This window comes from Diceros bicornis, chromosome 21 (assembly GCF_020826845.1).
Source record: "Diceros bicornis minor isolate mBicDic1 chromosome 21, mDicBic1.mat.cur, whole genome shotgun sequence".
NCBI classification, from domain to species: Eukaryota; Metazoa; Chordata; class Mammalia; order Perissodactyla; family Rhinocerotidae; genus Diceros; species Diceros bicornis.
Window position 1 is genome coordinate 17,487,319 of NC_080760.1, and position 19,753 is coordinate 17,507,071.

Genomic DNA, 19,753 nt, shown 5'->3' on the forward strand with positions numbered 1-19,753 from the left:
ATTGAAAAGTACAGGAAAATTTTACAGTTATATTTCTTGGGGAAGAAAACAGTGATTGTAGAGAGAAACAGAGTCTTCACTTCTTTACTCACAATTAAGGATGTGAAGGGAGAGAAGTTAATAGTCACTACTCTTTGACAGCTAATTTTATTATTTTTTGCACAGAACCCAAATTCAAATGAATTTATTTACTTTATATTTACTTACACTGATATTAGAAAACTGCAACACTTTTAACATTGACATTTTTAGTAAACCATCATTTTCTTACCCTCATTGGATGTATATCAGCATAAGGAGGCTTTCCTTCGGCCATTTCTATAGAAGTAATGCCAAGGGACCAGATGTCAGCCACACAGTTATAGCCTATTTCTTGAATTACCTCAGGAGCCATCCAAAATGGAGTTCCTATCACAGTATTGCGTTTTGCCATTGTATCCTGCAAAAACATTACAAAGACATAAACACTACTACAATAACACTAAGGAAATCTATTTGCCAAAATATTCTTTAAACTACATATGTGCAACCTTCAAATACTACCGATTATATCTGAAACTGACTATTTTCCTAAAACTTCAGCTAGTTATGACGCGACATATTTAGGAATTTTCAATTCTGAAATAACCAAGAGTCCACAAGTAACTTAGCCCTACTACCTTCATTAAAGACAATACTATAACAACAAAAGCTACAGAAACGAACCAATGTAGCTTTCCTTTTTGAACATTCAAGCATTTTGATGACAACATATATTTTCATATTCATTCAATGTTTCTTAAATTGTACATAAAAGTAATAAAAAATACTAAAATTACAGCTCCTTCTCCCCAAGAACAATGAAGTTATATATTTCTTTCCATACCCCAAAAGATTTTTATCAAAGTTTAGTCACAATCAAACCTGGACCTATAAACCAAAAGTGTTTCCAAAATTATTACACTTACTGTTAACTGACCAGCCACTCCAAAATCTGCCAATTTTGCATGTCCTTCTGTGTTGAGGAGAATATTTCCAGCTTTTATATCTCTGTGTATTTTTCTCATAAAGTGTAAATATTCCAGTCCTTTCAAAGTAGATTTAAGAATAGTAGCAATTTCATCTTCTGTTAACTGGAAAGAAATACGTTAAAAACTAGATCGAAATATCATGTTATATAAACTCTTACAAGAGAGCACTGGTAACAAGCACTTCTTTCTAATGATTATTAAACCTCTAGCAAAAGGCTAAAAGGTAGAACCTCTTTTTCCCCCACAAATATTCTCTGTCACTCATATTACACACTTCACTGATGAAAGAAAATTTCGTCATTAAATTTCTCCTTTCTTCAAAAATATCAATGTCACTCCTAAAGCACATAATATATCCCAAGAATCAACATGACCCTGAGAAATCACTACTTCCTACCTCTGCTAACACTGAGGCGGCAATCTCATGGCTATCCATCCTGAAAAAGTAAATTCAGACAATCTCCCCTGTGATGCCTCCAATTCTTGATGAAAATGAGAACCAACAGTTTTATATAAAGGAAAGGAAAGGCGGAAGAATGGCTTGCCAAGAGTCTCTGCACAAACCATTTACACCAATACCACTCTTACCTCAAGTAAAGTCATTCCTAATCCACTCAAGTCCTGGATTTCTGACCCTAATAAAGAGAACTCAAAAATGAAAATGTCAGAGAAAGACTAGGAAAATGGAAACACAAACAAAGGCTGTGAGGGGAAGGAAAAGAGGGGATGGAGGAGAAAAGAAGGCCAAGGAAGAGAGGGGAGGGAAAAGAAACATTCTTAGTAGTGACAGCAGTAGAGCCAGTGCTAACTGTAATAGGCATTGTGTTAAGAGTTTTACATGCATCATTTCATTTATGCTATAACAACCCTATAAGGTAAATACTATTATTAGCACCATTTGACAAATGAGGAAGTTATTTCATAGAGGTTCTGTAACTTCCTTCTGGCCACAAACAACTAACAATAACAAGAGACCAAGATGTGAGTCCTGTCTGATCATAATCTATGCTTTTAACCACTATGCTATACTGCCTCTCTTGACAAACCTTGTTCAAGTGCAACCTATGAAAGCTTCTATTTTTATTGAAAACATCCTCTTAGTTTTTAAATACATTCAAGTGATATCAAAAGTTCAGAATAATAAGACCTACTTCTTACTATAAGTACAACCAGCAAATATAATCCAAAGAAATAAGTCAAAGGAAGCGGGAGAATCTCAATTTATATAAGATAGAGGACAATGCTCCACATGAGAGAAAAAAAAGAAAAAAGAGTTCAACTGCCCAACAGTGGGATAATAGGAAAATACAGTGGAAATTAAATATATAAAACTATGCAGAATGTACAAATACCTACTTAAAGAAGCTTGCTTCCACCACCACCAATCCCACAGTGGCTCATGTCTCATAAATAAACAACATGAGGGACAACTGGATATTTACATGCAAAAAAATGAAGTTGGACCTCTACCTCACATCAGATGCAAAACTTTACTCAAAATGGATCGACAACCCAAATATGAGTTAAAACCATAAAACTCTTAGAAGAAAACATATGGGTAAATCTTCGTGACCTTGGGTTTGGCAATGGATCATTAGACATGACATTAAAAGCACAAGCAACAAGAGAAAAAAATAGATAAACAGAACTTCATCAAAATTAAAAACTTTTATGCATTGAAGGACATTATTAAGAAAGTGAAAAAACAACCTACAGAATGGGAGAAAATATTTGCAAATCATATATCTGATAAGGGTCTAGTATCCAGAATATATAAAGAACTCTTCCAACTCAACAACAAAAAGACAATCAAATTTAAACATGAGCAAAGAACCTAAACAGACGTTTCTGCAAAGAAGATATACAAATGGCCACACATGAAAAGAAGGATGTTCAACATCATCATCATTAGTCATTAGGGAATGCAAATCAAAACACAATGAGGTACCACTTCACACCACCAGGACGGCTATAACCAAAAAAATAGCAAACGTGTTGGCAAGGATGTGAAGAAATTGGAACTCTCGTGCATTTCTGGTGAGAATGTAAAACGGTGCAGCCACTGTGAAAACCAATATTGAGTTCTTCAAAAAGTTTTTTTTAACAAGTTAAACTTAAAATTACAAAATGACCTTATGACCCAACAATTCCATTATATATACTCCATATATTCCATATACATATACTCAAAAAAATTGAAAACTGGTACTCAAATAAATATATGTACATGAGTGTTCAAAGCAGTGAAATGGAAAGATATCCCATGCACGTGGATTGGAAGAATAAACATAGTTAAAATGTCTATATTACCTAAAGCAATCTACAGATTCAATGCAATCCCAATCAGAATCCCAATGACATTCTTCATGGAAATAGAAAAAAGAATACTAAAATTTATATGGGGCAACAAAAGACCCCGAATAGCTAAAGAAATCCTAAAGAAAAGGAACAAAGCAGGAGGCATCACAATTCCTGACTTCAAAACATACTACAAAGCAATAGTAATCAAAACAGCATGGTACTGGTACAAAAACAGACACACAGATCAATGGAACAGAATTGAAAGCCCAGAAATAAAACCACACATATACGGACAGCTAATTTTCGACAAAGGTGCTAAGAACATGCAATGGAGAAAGGAAAGTCTCTTCAATAAATGGTGTTGGGAAAACTGGACAGCCACATGCAAAAGAATGAAAGTGGACCATGTGCTATCGCCATTCACAAAAAGTAACTCAAAATGGATCAAAGACCTGAAGGTGAGACCTGAAACTATAAAACTCATAGAAGAAAATATGGGCAACACACTATTTGACATTGGTCATAAAGGATTCTTTTCAGATGACATGCCTACCCAGACTAGGGAAGCTAAAGAAAAAATAAACAAGTGGGACTTTATCAGATTAAAGAGCTTTTATAAGACAAATGACACCAGAATCAAGATGAACAGACAACCAACCAGCTGGGAGAGAATATTTGCAAAACATACATCTGACAAGGGGTTGATCTCCATAATATATAAAGAACTCACACAATTGAACAACAAAAAAACAAACAACCCGATCAAAAAATGGGCAGAGGAAATGAACAGACACTTCTCCAAGGAAGATATACAGATGGCCAATAGGCACATGCAAAGATGCTCAACATCACTAATCATCAGGGAAATGCAAATCAAAACAACACTAAGATATCACCTCACGCCTGTTAGAATGGCTATAATCACCAAGACAAAAAACAACAGATGTTGGAGAGGATGTGGAGAAACAGGAACCCTCATACACAGCTGGTGGGAATGCAAATTGGTGCAGCCTCTATGGAAAACGGTATGGAGATTCCTCAAAGAATTAAAAATAGAGATGCCCTATGATCCAGCCATCCCACTACTGGGAATCTATCCAACGCACCTGAAATCAACAATCCAAAGAGGCTTATGCACCCCTATGTTCATTGCAGCATTATTCACCATAGCCAAGAAGTGGAAGCAACCTAAGTGTCCCTCGACTGATGAGTGGATTAGGAAAATGTGGTATATATATACAATGGAATACTACTCAGCCATAAAAAAAGACAAAATCGTCCCATTTGCAACAACATGGATGGGCCTGGAGCGTATTATGTTAAGTGAAATAAGCCAGAAAGAGAAAGACAAACACTGTATGATCTCACTCATATGTGGAATATAAACCAACACATGGACAGAGAAAACTGGACTGTGGTTACCAGGGCAGTGGGGGTGGGGGGTGGGGGGTGGGGGGTGGGCACAAGGGGTGAAGGGAGTCATATATGTGGTGATGGACAAACAAAAATGTACAACCCAAAATTTCACAATGTTAGAAACCATTAAAACATCAATAAAAAAAAAAAAAAAGTTAAACATAAACTTACAAAATGACCTTATGACCCAACAATTCCATTATATATACTCCATATATTCCATATACATATACTCAAAAAAATTGAAAACTGGTACTCAAATAAATATATGTACGAGTGTTCAAAGCAGTACTATCCAAAATGGCCAAAAGGTTGAAACAACCCAAATGTCTATCAACAGATGAATGGATAAACAAATTATGGTATATACATACAGTGGAATATTATTCAGCCATAAAAAGGACAAGTACTGACATATGCCACAATGTGAATGGACCTCGAAAACATTATGCTAAGTAAAAGATGCCATACACAAAAAGGCACATATTGTATGATTCCATTTAAGTGAAATATTCAGAATAGGTAAATCTATAGAGAAAGGAAGCAGACTGGTGGTTGCCAGGGGCTGGGGGGAGAGCAGGAATGGAAAGCAACTGCTTAATGAGTTTGGGGTGATGAAAATATTTTGGAACTAGGTAGAGGTGGTAATTACACAACATTGTGAATGCACTAATGCCACTGAATTTTTCACATTAAAATGGTTAATTTTATATTATATGAATTTCACCTCAATTAAAAAAAAAAAAAAACCCTGGCCATGTTAACATCTCTAAGCAAACTGGAAGACGGTTTACATTTGCGTATTAATACCAATATATAATGTCATAAATGTATTGTACATGTTTATGTGTATGTAGTAATCTTGAATAATGTGTTTGGCTTTGGATAAATTTGCTTTCATCACGAAAAAAAAGAAACAAACAACTTGGATCTCCTTCCCCTAACCTCGGAAGTACCAACTCCTCCTAACTCTTTCTAGATTAAAAGACCCTAAGGCTACCCTAAACCAACTCTCAACCCTGCAACCTTCAGTGGTAATCTAAGATTCTTACTTGATAAATCCACACTAGTGCAAGACACCTGATCCAGAATGCCATTTACTCATTCAATAAGTATTTATTAAGCACGAACTATATACCAAGAATTACACCGGTTGCTGAGAATATAGCAGTGAACAAAACAAGCTCATGGAGCTTATAATCTACAGGAGAAGGGATAATTGGATGAATATTTGATAGAAAACAGGGTAACACAAGAAAATGTCAATGACAATTGCTATGAAGACAATAAAATAGAGAGCTATTGACAGAGAATGACTGAGAAGCAACTTTAGTGTAGACGTGAAAGAAGGCCTGAGAGACATTTCTGCTGAGGCCTAAATGACAGGAGGAAGCCAACCATGTGATTTGCTAACTGGGAACACAGCATTCCATACAAATGAAACAAAAGACAAAAATCCCGTTAATTCCAGAAAAAGCCTCCCACATTTGAGTTCAAGAAAAAAGGCTGAAGTTTAGTGAGGCAGGAGGAGTCTAGTTCCGGATGAGATCTGAGAGACAGGCAAGGGCCAGGTCATATAAGTCTTTACAGGCCATGGGCAAGGAGTCTGGAGTATATTATCCTATATGGGTCACAATGCTGCTCAGGATAACAGCACATGTGTGGCAGACAGGAAGATTATAAATCACGTGTAAAAGTGATCTAAGAATGGAGAAGTATTTTCTAAAACGTGCTATATAACATTCATTCACTGAAAAAACATTTACTGAGCACCTGCCCTACGTTGAATTAAAAAAATCTCTAACCTGACCTCACAGGGTTCTAATCTCGCATGAAAGACAGATTTATAAAGTCTTAAAACTATTATAAAAAGCACTTTCAAAGTGAAATGGAACCACAATGGAGAGCAATTAATTAGGGAAAGAAAGAGGAAGTGGCATTAAAAAAGGCTCTGAATAAGAAAAGAAGTTGACGTCCAGAGAAAGACTATCAACAGAGTAACTCAAATAATTAACTGGAGTAACTCAATTAACTGAAGAAGAGAAATATAATGGCACTCTGAAATCAAGTGAGGTCCATTTTCTTTCCTTGCATTAAGATGAGAAAAATGGTAAAAAGTGATGGGCCAAATTTCAGCCTTTTAAGTGCCAAAATGCAGGAAATTAGCAAATTTGGAGGAATAAATGTTTACCCAGTCTCTTTTAAATATCAGCGGTATCACATGAACTTTGGATAAGAGAATTTCTATATCAACATTTAAGCCACTCTACAAGTATTCTGTGTCACTAAGGGAGAAGTATGAGAAAAGGGGATAGGAACTTGCATTTACTTAATGGACACTATACAGTAGGCCTTGATCTACATGTTTACACCATGGGTGGTGGGGGGAGGGAGGAAGGAAGGAAGAAAGGAAGGGAGGAAGGGAGGAGGGAGGAAGGGAAGAGGGGAAGAAGGAAGGAAGGAAGTTAGTTAGTTAACAGTCATTTTCCTAAATAGAGTTTTGCTTTCAAACAATCTTTAAATGTTTTAACAAATTTCATTTACATATAAACACAGCCAGTTACCAAAAGTAGCTAGATTTCTATTGGGCAACAGAGAGAACTACTTCTTCCCAATACTACATATAATTTAAAGTATTACCTTTTTAATTTTTATAATTAAGACTTTTCATCAGTTCAGATACACCCATATCCAACTACTTCAAAATGGTGAGGTTTATACTGAAAACACTTAGGGGGGAAAAAAAACAGGAAAAAGGATCTGCTTTATACAGAGGGAGAGAACATAAGATTTCAGTTCTAAGGCGGAAAACTCTTAGATCCATTCTCAAACCACAGCTAACACTTCTTTTAGCAGTATCTGTCAAGAATTTTTTCCAATGAAAAATTTTATCAACAGACTATTTCATTTGTGGATTTAATTAGGTTATCTTCAATACACTACAGGTTTAAATTTATTTCTGTCACTATACCAATGGGGTAATGTCATTTTAAAATCATTTGAATCACATTAAAAAAAAAAAAAAGGAGAGTGGAAGAGAGATAATAAACCATGAATGAACTCAGTAATCAGGGATGGAAATAAGACTTTTATAGCTGAGCTAATAGATTAAAAGACGGAAGTCTACATCTGGTTTCAATACTGGTATGAATTCATTGGCAAATTTAAAAAGAATCTCATTGTACAAAAACAAAAAGATGGTTTTGATAGGCTTTAGTCCCCTGGTTACTTTTGTTTCTAGAGTCATATGATTAGTATAATAATATGATACATTTAATATGTCACTATGAATATGGTTTTGATAAAAATGCACTCACCAACTTGTCTCAAGGGCACATGCACAAGTTGTTTCAAAATACACATACTGCCTTAATGTTTTTATGTCAGTAAAAACAAATTCAAGTGAGGTTTTGTGAGTTCATATAAAATTAAGAATTTTAAATTTTCTAAAAGTGAATCTTTGGGGCCGGCCTGGTGGCGCAAGCGGTTAAGGGCGCGCACTCCGCTGCAGCGGTCCGGGGTTCGCCGGTTCAGATCCTGGGCGTGCACCCACGCACCGCTTGGCAAGCCATGCTGTGGTGGCGTCCCATATAAAGTAGAGGAAGATGGGCACGGATGTTAGCCCAGGGCCAGTCTTCCTCAGCAAAAAAAAGAGGAGGATTGGCAGATGTTAACACAGGGCTGATCTTCCTCACACAATAAATAAATAAATAAATGAATAAATAAAAATGAACCTTTGACAATCTTAGCTAAACACTTCCTTTTCACATAACTATTCATGCATATAAAATAATGCATTAAATCTATATTTAACACCTATTATCTATTAAGAAAACTAAAAAAGACATGGTTCTCCCTTTCAAGTGCCATAGACAGACAATTACAGACACTTTATTAAGTTTCAACTTTCAGAGTGACTGTTCATAAAGTCTTGAAAATTATTTCACCAAAACTCACCAGTGTAATCCTTATACAGTCTTTTAAGGACTGGATCAAATCTCGCCTCTTTCAAGAAATCATCCTACATTCCCCAAGTCAGGATTCACCTATCCAGTGATGATAATGATAACATCAACAACAGCTTACACTGATTGTGTTTTTACTATACCAGCCACATTACGGGTATCATTTCATTTAATACCCAAACACAACCATGGAAGGTAGTCACTAAAAAGAATTTATTAAGAGCCTGTTATGCTGCCCTTGTCTTCATGGTGCTCATAATTTAGTGGGAAGGGAAAGGCAAAGGAACAAATAATTACAATATTAAGTGATGCCTGCAACAAGAAGATTAGCTATAGGAGTACTTCAGGACAGCAGCTCCTAAAGTTGATTATGCATCAGAATCAGCACCCTTAAAACAAAATCCAAACCACAGAATTTAACCATCAAGGCCTTGAGTGATACGGTTCCCACCAGCCTTGACAATCTCACCACACCATTCTCCTCACTCAAGGAAGCCTTCACAGAAGAGGTGACTTTTGAGCTGATTCTTGAAGCATGAACAAAGTTTGTCAGGTGACCGAAGAGGGAAAGAAATACCAAGTATGTGTAAAGCATAAAAATATATGAAGTCCAGTACTAGTGAATGGTTCTTTGTGTTTGAATGTAATGTGTAAGGGAAAATAGTGCAAAATGTGAAGGTAGGTTAGGGCCAAACTCTGCTTTATATACCCACAAATTTTTAAGTGGAAAAATGATATGATCATATCTGAATTTTTAGAAAGAAAACTCTGACAGCAGATTCTCAGCCAGAGATGAGAAGTAAGAAAGCTAGTGTGGAGAATATAAACAATAACAAAATCACTTATACTAGCAGGAGTAGCAGCAGTAGCTGTAGTAGTTGCTAACAGGTATACAACCTTGCTTAAAATCCCACTGGAGATTTCTGTGGTGAAATTAATAATGGAAGTGAAATTAGACAAAACTAGGAAACATGAAGAAGAGTCAGAACATGCAGTGAAGCATCCATACTTCTTTCATAATTCAAACTGAAATAGTCTCAGCACTAAAAAATCACATATGGCTTAGGCAGCACCCTCTCAACAACAACAAAAAACTGTTATTAAAAATGAACATGCCCTCTATCCTAGTAATTCCATTTATCAAGGCGTATCCAATGGCCATAACAACACAAGTACGCCAATACATACGTACAAAAGTTTCCTGCAGCTTTGATCATAACGACAAAAACCGGAGGGTCGGAACTCATTTTATCCAAAGTAATGAAAAGAATACATTCTGTCACATACAAACAGACCTATACATACTGGTATGGGAAGATCTCTAAGATCTAAGAGAAGTTTAAAAAAAAAAAAAAGGCAAAGTATAGAACACCACATATATAGTATGACTCCCTTGTGTAAAACAAGATATGCATCCATAATGTGCTCAAAGAAGCCACAAGGAACTGATAACTGACGTTACCTCAAGCAAGTCAAATGGAGGAGTGAGTGAGAAGACACTGAGTTCCTCTTCTGCACCAAGTGGAATTTTTACAATGTGCTCATATTGCTTTTATTTTTTTCCTTAATTTTTTATAATTAAAAGGGGGAGGAGTTTACACATTCTGGTTAAAAGTACAGAGAATTGCGCAATACAATTTTAAAAGATCTCCACCTAAAATTGTTAAAAGTAGAGATTTGCCACATAAGGAGCTAAATTTCCATTTTCTGGAAAATTAACTTACATACATTTCTTGATTTCCTAAGATTAAACAAGACTTTACTGGATAAGACACAATAATCTTTTAATATGTTTTTCTAATCCTAGAGAATTTCTAATCCTAGAGAATATCCACTATTTTAACAAATATTATAAAATTCTTAACTCATTAGTAATTAAAAACTAAATACCATTTTTTAAAGTTTTTGCTTTAGTAACAAAACAGCAATTTACATTTGTATAGAACTTTACAGGTTACAAAATGCTCTGACACTCATTATCTTTGCTCCTCACAAGAGAACACAGAGGTAGGTAAGACAAGTAATGTGATATTAGGTCCATTTTAGGATCAGGCATCTGAAGTTTGGAGGAGCTACACAGCGTACCCAGGGTCACAGACCTAATAAGTTAACAACTCAGGAACTGACACTTGGTCTTCTGATTCCACATCCAGGAGCCCTTCCACTAAACCACATCACTCTAAATAACCATTGTCACAGTGTGCTAAGGGTCAGGCTTTTATGACAGGGAGGCAGGGCTTCCCTTAGATCTGGCAGTGACACGCAGTCTGCCAGGAGAGGAATGTACAATATAAAAATAAAGTGTATGAAGGTGGATCTGACTGATGAAAGGGAAAGAGAACTGGGAGAAATGCCAAGAAGAATAGCAACTAAGGTGAAGACTGGGCAGCTTACCAACACAGGAAGCCAAGGAAATACCTTTGTAAGCTTAATTTACTTAGTTAAGGTAGAAGAGAAAGTCTATTGCAGGGCTAGATTGTAATGTGGAAAAATCATAAAGAAAAGTGTTTATAATCCAATCAAAAGATTTAGAAAAGATGTGATGGAGTGTGATGTGTATGATGTATTTAATCAGAGATTAAGATGTGACACATGATTGCTATGAAAAATTTTAAGGGTCTAATCCTACAAGTGCATGGTCATGTTAACTCTGTGGCTTGGAACTTTAAGAGGCATGTGTGAAATACACTTAGAACTCAATCTCACTCTATGGGAGACACCAAATAAGGAGCAAGAATTACTTTCCACACAAAAGGACTCATTCTTCTAAGATTCTAGTAAGGCATTGAACGGTAGTACCTTCTCAGGGTGAGAAAATCCTTGTGAGAGAAGGGGCCACGGACACCAGAACTAATACCAGGGTCAGGCCATCCCGGTCTAAAGGGAAACACAGGTTTTCAATCCTGATGAGTAGACTTTCCAGGAGAATTCTTACAGCAAACATTTACTGCTGACATAGCAGAAACAGGCTCCTTGAGAAACAACTACCTTACCATCCCTTACTGTGACAAAAAGTAGGAGGGGTTGTGGACCCAACTGTTTTGACTCCCAGTGTCACCAGATACCTCTTCTAATATTTAACATTCCTTTTGGGAACTATTTTAGAAGTGTGTGTTTTTTTTAATTGTGTTTTATTCCTAAGATATTTTGGGGTTTTTTTTGATATTAGGATTGGTAAATAAATAGAAATATCTGTGGTTTCTTTTTTTGCCATTCTAAAACCCATTCACCCCTCTCCCACTAACATATTCACTACTTCCCCATCCTCAGACCATGTATTTCTAGTAGTCACCTCCATCCTAGCACCAGATTACACACATGACCTAGGTCTAATCCAATTACCACATCACATTCCAATGGCCACAAGGATTTGCTCAGAGAAAGGCACATGACCCATTCAGAAACAGGGAGGTACAAGATTGCTGAGTTTCACCTAGAAAGGTATAAGCCAGGTAGCTGCTGTCAACCATCTTATAACTATGAGGCAAGAGTCTGTGTGACAGTGGAATCAATACAGAGGCATCAGAACAAAGAGAGGAATTCAAGTAATTCCTTTTACCCTGAATTAAGCTATGGAGGAAACTAGCTCTGCAGAGATTTTTAGTTAAGTGAGCAAATAAATTCCCTTTTTGGCTTAAACCAGTTTAGGCTGGGTTTTCTGTAACTTACAACCAAGAGTTGAAACTGATGCAGTCAACTTGCTTGAAGTTGATACTAAGAAGCAGGGAAGTTCCTGGAAAAGAGGTTTGTATAAGGCACCAACCCCTGACAAACTCTAGAAATGCTAGAGGTTATTTCAGACATTTAAGAGCATGAGATCTCTGAAGCTGACTTCTATTTTCTGCCCCCAAACAAAAAAGGATACAATAATTGGGGGCAGGGGAAGTAAAATAAACATGCCCTTAAAAGGAGCAAACAGACTTTTTTAAAAAGTCTGCCTTTTGCATTCATTTTCCTAGTACCACCTCCCCCAGCTAATAAATGTTTACTCCAAATTATATTAATACTGCATTTAGACTTCTCATTTTTACAGAACTTCTCGAATGTTTCAGTGTCTACCAGTTTTTATGACATACTTGATAAAATTACACACAATAATGACCAAAAACTCTTGCTAAAAAAATCAATGGTTTACAGAAACTTGAGGAGTTAAGTAGCAATCTCTGTAACACCTAAATCTCAAAAGTAATACTTAAGCTCACATGTAAGACTGCATCTGAACATCCATCAAGCCTCAGATTCCAACTTCTTTACGACTAAAACTTCTCCTCCTCTTACTCCTTCTCTCTTGGGAAAAAGAATACATACATATTAATGGGGCTCTGAGGTATTCAACATGAGGAAAACACTGGGAAAACAGCAGAGCAACTCAGTAATTCTCTTCTACCCCTCACCACTCTATCTCATCCCACCCAAAAAAAGGAGGGTTGAGGGTATAAAACAGCCAAGGTTTTTAAACAATAAAAAATTTATGGGGTTCTTCCAGAAAAACACTCATCTGCTCAAAACAAAGTACATACATTAGAAAACATAACTAGAATATTTTAGCCATTATTATATACAAAAGGGCAGAGAAAGGTTGCCTTTCATGAAATCTGGATTGCAGATGTCTGGCAAAAAAAAAAAGATTAATAATCTATCACAAAGTCCCACAACTAGTGATTCAAAATGAAAGCTTTCACTACTTACACCATATGTAAATATACATATATACATGCTGCTTATAATCCCTTGATCTGAAGAGAAAGAGAACTGATACTCTACTATGAAAATGGTCAGTGGACAGACATTTTAAAATCCTTTCCCACATGAAAAGATTCCTGAAAAAGAGATCAGAAGACAACAGAAATGCACTTAATATATATGGAGTTGTAAATCCTGTATGAACTAGTATCTATTACACAAAGGGGGAACATGCAACAAAATGATTAGGAAAGTCAAACATGAATTAGTCCAATAACACAGAGGCAAATATAAACCCCAAAAAGCACTTTATGGAATAGAAATCCACACATATCAAAAAGATGCCTACTATTAACTAGGAAATAATATCAAACTTTGAAGTTCCAAATAAATCTTAAATCAATAAGAAATTGGTATGCCTTCCTAAGAAAAAAAAATCTGTTTGAAGTAGTACATAACATCAAGGCAGAACATATATTTTTAAGATAACAACAAATCAAACATTTACTAAAAAGGCTATTATGCACAAAACATTACTTCTAAGAGCACTAAGATAAAAAAAAAAATCCTAGTATATTTTGAATAGCCACTGCCTGCCTCTATTAAAAAATCTCTCACTGTACCCAAAATGTAAGCTCTATCTTATGAAGTGTATTACGTCCTTCATTAACAAAGATAATTCAAAGTATCAATGGTGAATGCTAGAATTCTGTCTTCGTCCCATAGTCCTCTGTATTATTCTACTCAAACATATCTGATAGATAATGTTCAAGATGCAAAGACACTCCTCCTATCTATATAAGTGAGACGATAAGATGATGATGACAACATCAACAAATACGCATAGGGCTCTTTATGTGCCAGGTGCTGTTCCTAGTACTGTACATATATGTAATCTTCAGAACAACTCAATGAAGTAGGGTAGTCTTCTTAGCCCATTTGAAGAAAATGAGTCACAGAGAAGTTAAGAAACTTGCCCAAGTTCACGCAGCTAGTATGTAGCAGAGGCAGGATTCAAACCCAGTCTGGCCCTCGAGTCTGTGCTCTGAACTACTACAGTTCAACTCTAGCACTTATCTATAATTTCAACTCTTTCTTTCCCACTATACCACTCTATGATTCAGTTCTCATCTGGAAAATAGGTCAATAATATTTCTTACCTCACACAGTTGTTCAATCCTTATATGAGGATTAAATGCAATAATATATGTAAGGTGTTCAGAATAGTGCCTGGCACATATCAATACTATATAAGTAACTGATCTTACAATATCTACCAAATGTCTGTCACTGGAGTTGAGAATCACTGTTATAAAACTAACAATCAGTGAGAATTGTCTTAATGCGTCCTTCACACTTCTAAGGAAGTGATGCCTAAATAAAACTTGACCTTCCCTATAAACTAACACACAGACAAGAAAACAGTTTGGTGGTTACTAAGGGGAAGGGAGTTGGGGGGTGGGCACAAGGGGTGATGGGGTGCATTTATATGGTGACTGACAAATAATAATGTACAACTGGAATCTCACAATGTTATAAACTATTATGACATCAACAAAAAAAACGCAAAAAACAAACAAACAAACAAAACTTGACTTTCCCAATTATGTCCATTACAAAATAACAAGTCTACCACCAGCCTTCAGGAAAATACACATATATAACTTAGAAGTTGAAACTTCCTCTTCATTATTTTGTGTTCCCTCACCACCACCACCCCAATATCACAGAAATACATCTACTCCTAGTAAAGGCAGATATTAAAAATTTCTCTTATATACCAACCAAACTGAATGTTCATATAAGTTTTAAGACAAAATTTATGTGGTATTTTAATGTCATTCTCATCTATACAGCTGGGTACTAGGTACTCTGAAAGGTTTCAACCAGAACACTACTCTCAGTTTGCCTTCACCAAAGGGCTACAAAATTATGGAAACTGAAAGAACAACAGCAACCCTATAGTCCAGGGTCCAGTGCTGATCAACATTTAAATTTGCTTCTAATTTTCTGTTGTGACAGCATTCTTCCATGTCACACTGTAACACTGTGCTAGGATTCCTCTAGGGTACAGATAGAAGAGGAGAACTGCTGGATAGATCCTAGGGTGCATATAGATTCAACTTTATAAGAGTTTATCAAATTACTCCTCAAAGTAGTTGTACTAACCTAAGAATATGCAAGTACATATAGTATACATAAGGCAAGGGGGAGGGGGGAAATAGTATTGATTCAGGTTCAAAAACCAACCTGAATTTGTAGTTGTTTATTTATTTGTCTCTCCTCCTCCTGAAATCCCATTAAACTGATAGAGAATTTTTAAAAAATAAAATAATAATAAAAGAATCATCACAGGAGAATACAATAAATTTAGAAGCATTTCTATGGAGTCACAGGCAAAGAAGGGGTCTGCAACAAAAGGAGTGATTACCAAGTAAACTCCAGGGGCCCTCGAAGTTAGAACCACTGGGTAGGGAGGGCAGGAGTGAGAAAGCACATGGAAAAGGTGGTTAGCTTTTCCATGAAAGCTGAAAAGAAGAAAACGGAACAAGAGTCGGCTCCTCATCCTACCCTGACCCTGTACAAGCAGATTACATGCATTCTGGCATTTATCCCTAAACCAAAAAAGGCAAGGGGAGGGCAGTGGCTCCTCTCTCAAGAAACTGAACAAAGTGCCTCTGTGGGCCCTTTCCCCTAAAAGCCAGTTCCCAGTCCAATCACCCCAACATTATACCTGCCAGTCAAAGAGCATTGTCCCAATGCTTCCAGTGAGTGCTAGTCAGCCTTCCTGCAGGTCAGCCTGCCACAGGCAAGACCAGGATAAATAAAACAAGTGAACAATAACCCCAGAGGAAACAGGGATGATTCAGGAAACAGAAAATAACTTTTCCAAAAACTTATTTTTCTTAGATTAGAAAAGCTTTTGTATCCATATCTTAGCATCAAGATGTTATGAAAAAGGAATAATCAAAAGTGAAAGAGTTCTTGTAAATTAAAATATAAATGCTAAAATAAAAAGTTCAATTAGAAGGGTCAAAAAATAAAGTTGAAGAAACCACCTCCTACCCCACCCTTAAAAGGCAAAAAGACAAAAAGAGGCAGAAAACCTACGAGAAAAAAAAAAAGAGTAAAATTCAGGAGATTCATCATCCAATGAAGAAAACAGAGGGGGAAATTACCAAAGAAATTTTTCCAAAGCTAAAGAAAGACACAAGTGTTTATTTGAAAGAAACTACTGCATGCTGAGCATAACTAATAAAAAGGACTCACATCTAGGCACATCCTCATGAAATATCTTGTTCCTTGTGCAACATCAGAAATATCAGGATAAGAAAAAAGTCTAAAAAGTTCCAGATTGGGGGGAAAACACCTACAAATAGACAGGCATTAGCTATAACGATAGCAACACTGGATGCTAGAAGATAAAGGAGGAAAGCTCTCAAAGTTCTGAGAGAAACTTATTTTCAATGTAAAATTCTACCTAAGCTAACTATCTATCAAGTGTGAAAGCAAAATAAAGATATTTTCAGATACGCAAGGACTCAAATAGTTGACCTCCTGTTCTTGTATTATGAAGAAGATAGTTTAGGAAGAATACAAAACAAGGGTGAAAACCAAGGAAATAGGAAATATACAAGAAAAGGGTGGCACTAACCCAGGAGTCCAGTGAAAAGAAATTCCAAAGATGCAGCTGTACAGCAGACCTAAAAAGCAATGAGTCCGCATTAGAACAAGAAATCAGGAAGCTCCAAAGAACGTCTTCTCAAAGAAGAATCACATCAATTCCAGGAAACAGATAAAATGAGTTAAGAAGCTAGAAGACATTAGCTAAATGATAAAGATGGCATACGCTACTTATTTCAACACAAAAAAGGAAAAACAAAAACTTATGTAACAACATCATGATCCTAACATAGGTCCATCAAACTAAAATATGGCAATGATTTTGAGCAATTAAGTGTGAGAAAAAAATCCATTTTAAACCAGATGCTGCGAACATTCTTCAGGTGACCCAAGAGTATGAAACAGGACTTGCAGAGATGGAAATATAATTTTAGCATACCATCGTTTCCTCTTCCAAGATATTCTTTGCCCTTTCTTCTCTGACTCATTCATTCATTCATTCATGCATGCATGCAACCAAAAAAACTATTTACCGAGCATCCTACATGCCAGGCTGTCCTAGGAGCAAAGATGAAACGGTGAACAAAGACGAAAAAACCCTGCTCTTGTGGAGCTTGCATTCTAAGGACAGATGATGACTCCTCCTCTTCCAAGAATCTGCTAAGGAGTTCTCTTTCCTATGAAGGTTTCTCTGAACTTCCATGGTAGGTTAAGTGCATTTCCTTTACTGCTTCTAAAGAACTCTAACTCTTTACAGAAACAAAATTTAGCTTTTTACATTGTGTGTTGCCTCAACTAGTATGTAAACAATGCAACAACAGCAGTACATTTATTAGTTATTCGGATCTCTAGTGCAGAGCACTAGGCCTAGATCAATAAATGTGTTTTCAACCTTTCCATTCAACCAAAATATTAATAAAAATGCCAAGTAAAATGTAAAGCACTACCCAAATGTTACTTATTATTTAACACATGAAGAAGCTGAAGTTCTTGTCAGTTACATGACTTGCACAGATCATAAAACTAGTCTGTGGAAGAGCCAAAATTAAAATCCATAGTGCTAGGTTAAATTAAAATAAGTGGTCAAATCAAAACATGGGCCAAGATGGGAGAGAATAACCTTAGGTATTTTTTTAGAATACTTCCAAGTACACAATAAGTATCTAAGACATAGACTCTATTTCTTCCATATGTCAAGGCATAGCTTAACAATTATGTAAGTAAAGATCGTCTTGAAGTCTCTAATCAAAAATATAATCTTTAAAAAGCTTCAATTTCACAGAGTTGTGTATTTCTAGTTTATAGTATATAATACTTGAGATGCATAAAAGTTTAGATGTTAAAATGACATTTAATATAAAATATATTGTTTTTTAAAAAATATTTTCTCAAGAAAATCTTCAAAATTATTCCCATAATAAAAAAGTATTTTATTTATTTGTTCCCATAAATACTAGACTTTTATTCTTTTTAAACTTGAAAACACTCAAAAAAATAATACCAACAGTAACTTCCATTAACAACAACAAAAAGACAAGTTTCTTTTTCATCAGCCAAAGGAGGCCTAAGGTTCAAGTTATCAAGATATACACTTGGAAAAACAAGCAAAAAATTAAATTCATATACATATATAACTTATGCAAAAATCAGGGAACTAATGCAACAGATGCTGTTATTTCACACATTCCAAGGTTACCAGTAAGCACGCTTTTTACGGCCTTTCTTTGGTATATCAGCATATCTATTCAATAACCTACATTATTAACACTAAACAGTAGTAGCCACGAAAATTACCTACAAAAATATAACACTGAATAGGTGGGTAGGGTTGTTTGATACTCACAGGATACGCAGCCAAGGAATTGATCCTGTTTCAGTTTAACAGGATATTTATCAAAAGTTTGCTAGATGCCAGTAGCTGTTCCAGGTACTGGAATATTTCCAAGATGAACATATAAAAATTTCTGCCCTTGAGTGGCTTATAGTAGGGGTATACAACTGCAACTACTCTTCTCCTGAACTCTAAAAGCTGACGAATTAAATGTGATTTCCCAGTACAGGATGCCACAGTATAGCCATCTACACATAGGTTTCACCAAACTTAAAAGATGGTTAAAATTTTACGTAAAAAAAAGTCAGTTACTGGGCCGGCCCCGTGGCTTAGTGGTTAAGTGCAAGAGCTCCGCTGCTGGCGGCCCGGGTTCGGATCCCGGGCGCACACCGACGCACCGCTTCTCTGGCCATGCTGAGGCCGCATCCCACATACAGCAACTAGAAGGATGTGCAACTATGACATACAACTACCTACTGGGGCTTTGGGGGAAAAATAAATAAAATTATTAAAAAAAAAAAAAGAAATCTTTAAAAAAAAAAAAGTCAGTTACTAAATATACATGATACCAGGACTTAAGCTATATTTGTGAGTTTGATCACAGAAATCAGGAATTTAACTCATATATATTTATTTATGGATCCCTCAATATTTATAAACCCAGATTCAATGCATACTAATAAATAGTGATATTTACTCATAATGCAATGAGGAGACTCAGAGAAACCTTTATTACCCATTAGAATATAGGAGAGTTTCACCTTCATCCTACTTCTAGTACCACTACCATTAACTACCACAATTACCATTCATTATTAGCTCCAATGCAACTCTATGATCTGCCCCATGTTAAGCAGCAGCACTTAAATAGACACAATCACAACCCTTTGCTACTCAACCCCAGTTCCAATCACTGGAATATG

General features: G+C 35.9%; 1 protein-coding gene across 3 annotated transcripts in view; it reads right to left on the reverse strand.

Annotated features, from left to right (window-relative positions):
• The window catches only part of STK3 (serine/threonine kinase 3), a 295,939-nt gene that overhangs the window by 205,730 nt on the left and 70,456 nt on the right, over positions 1–19,753 (reverse strand). For 2 of the 3 annotated variants that reach the window (XM_058564697.1, XM_058564699.1), the window contains exons 5-6: positions 948–1,112; positions 272–439 (exon numbers count right to left, since the gene is read on the reverse strand). The exons of the other annotated variant lie outside the window; for it this stretch is intronic. In XM_058564697.1, the coding sequence (XP_058420680.1) occupies positions 272–439; positions 948–1,112 (333 nt within the window). The remainder of the gene's footprint in view (positions 1–271; positions 440–947; positions 1,113–19,753) is intronic. 3 annotated transcript variants of the gene reach the window in all.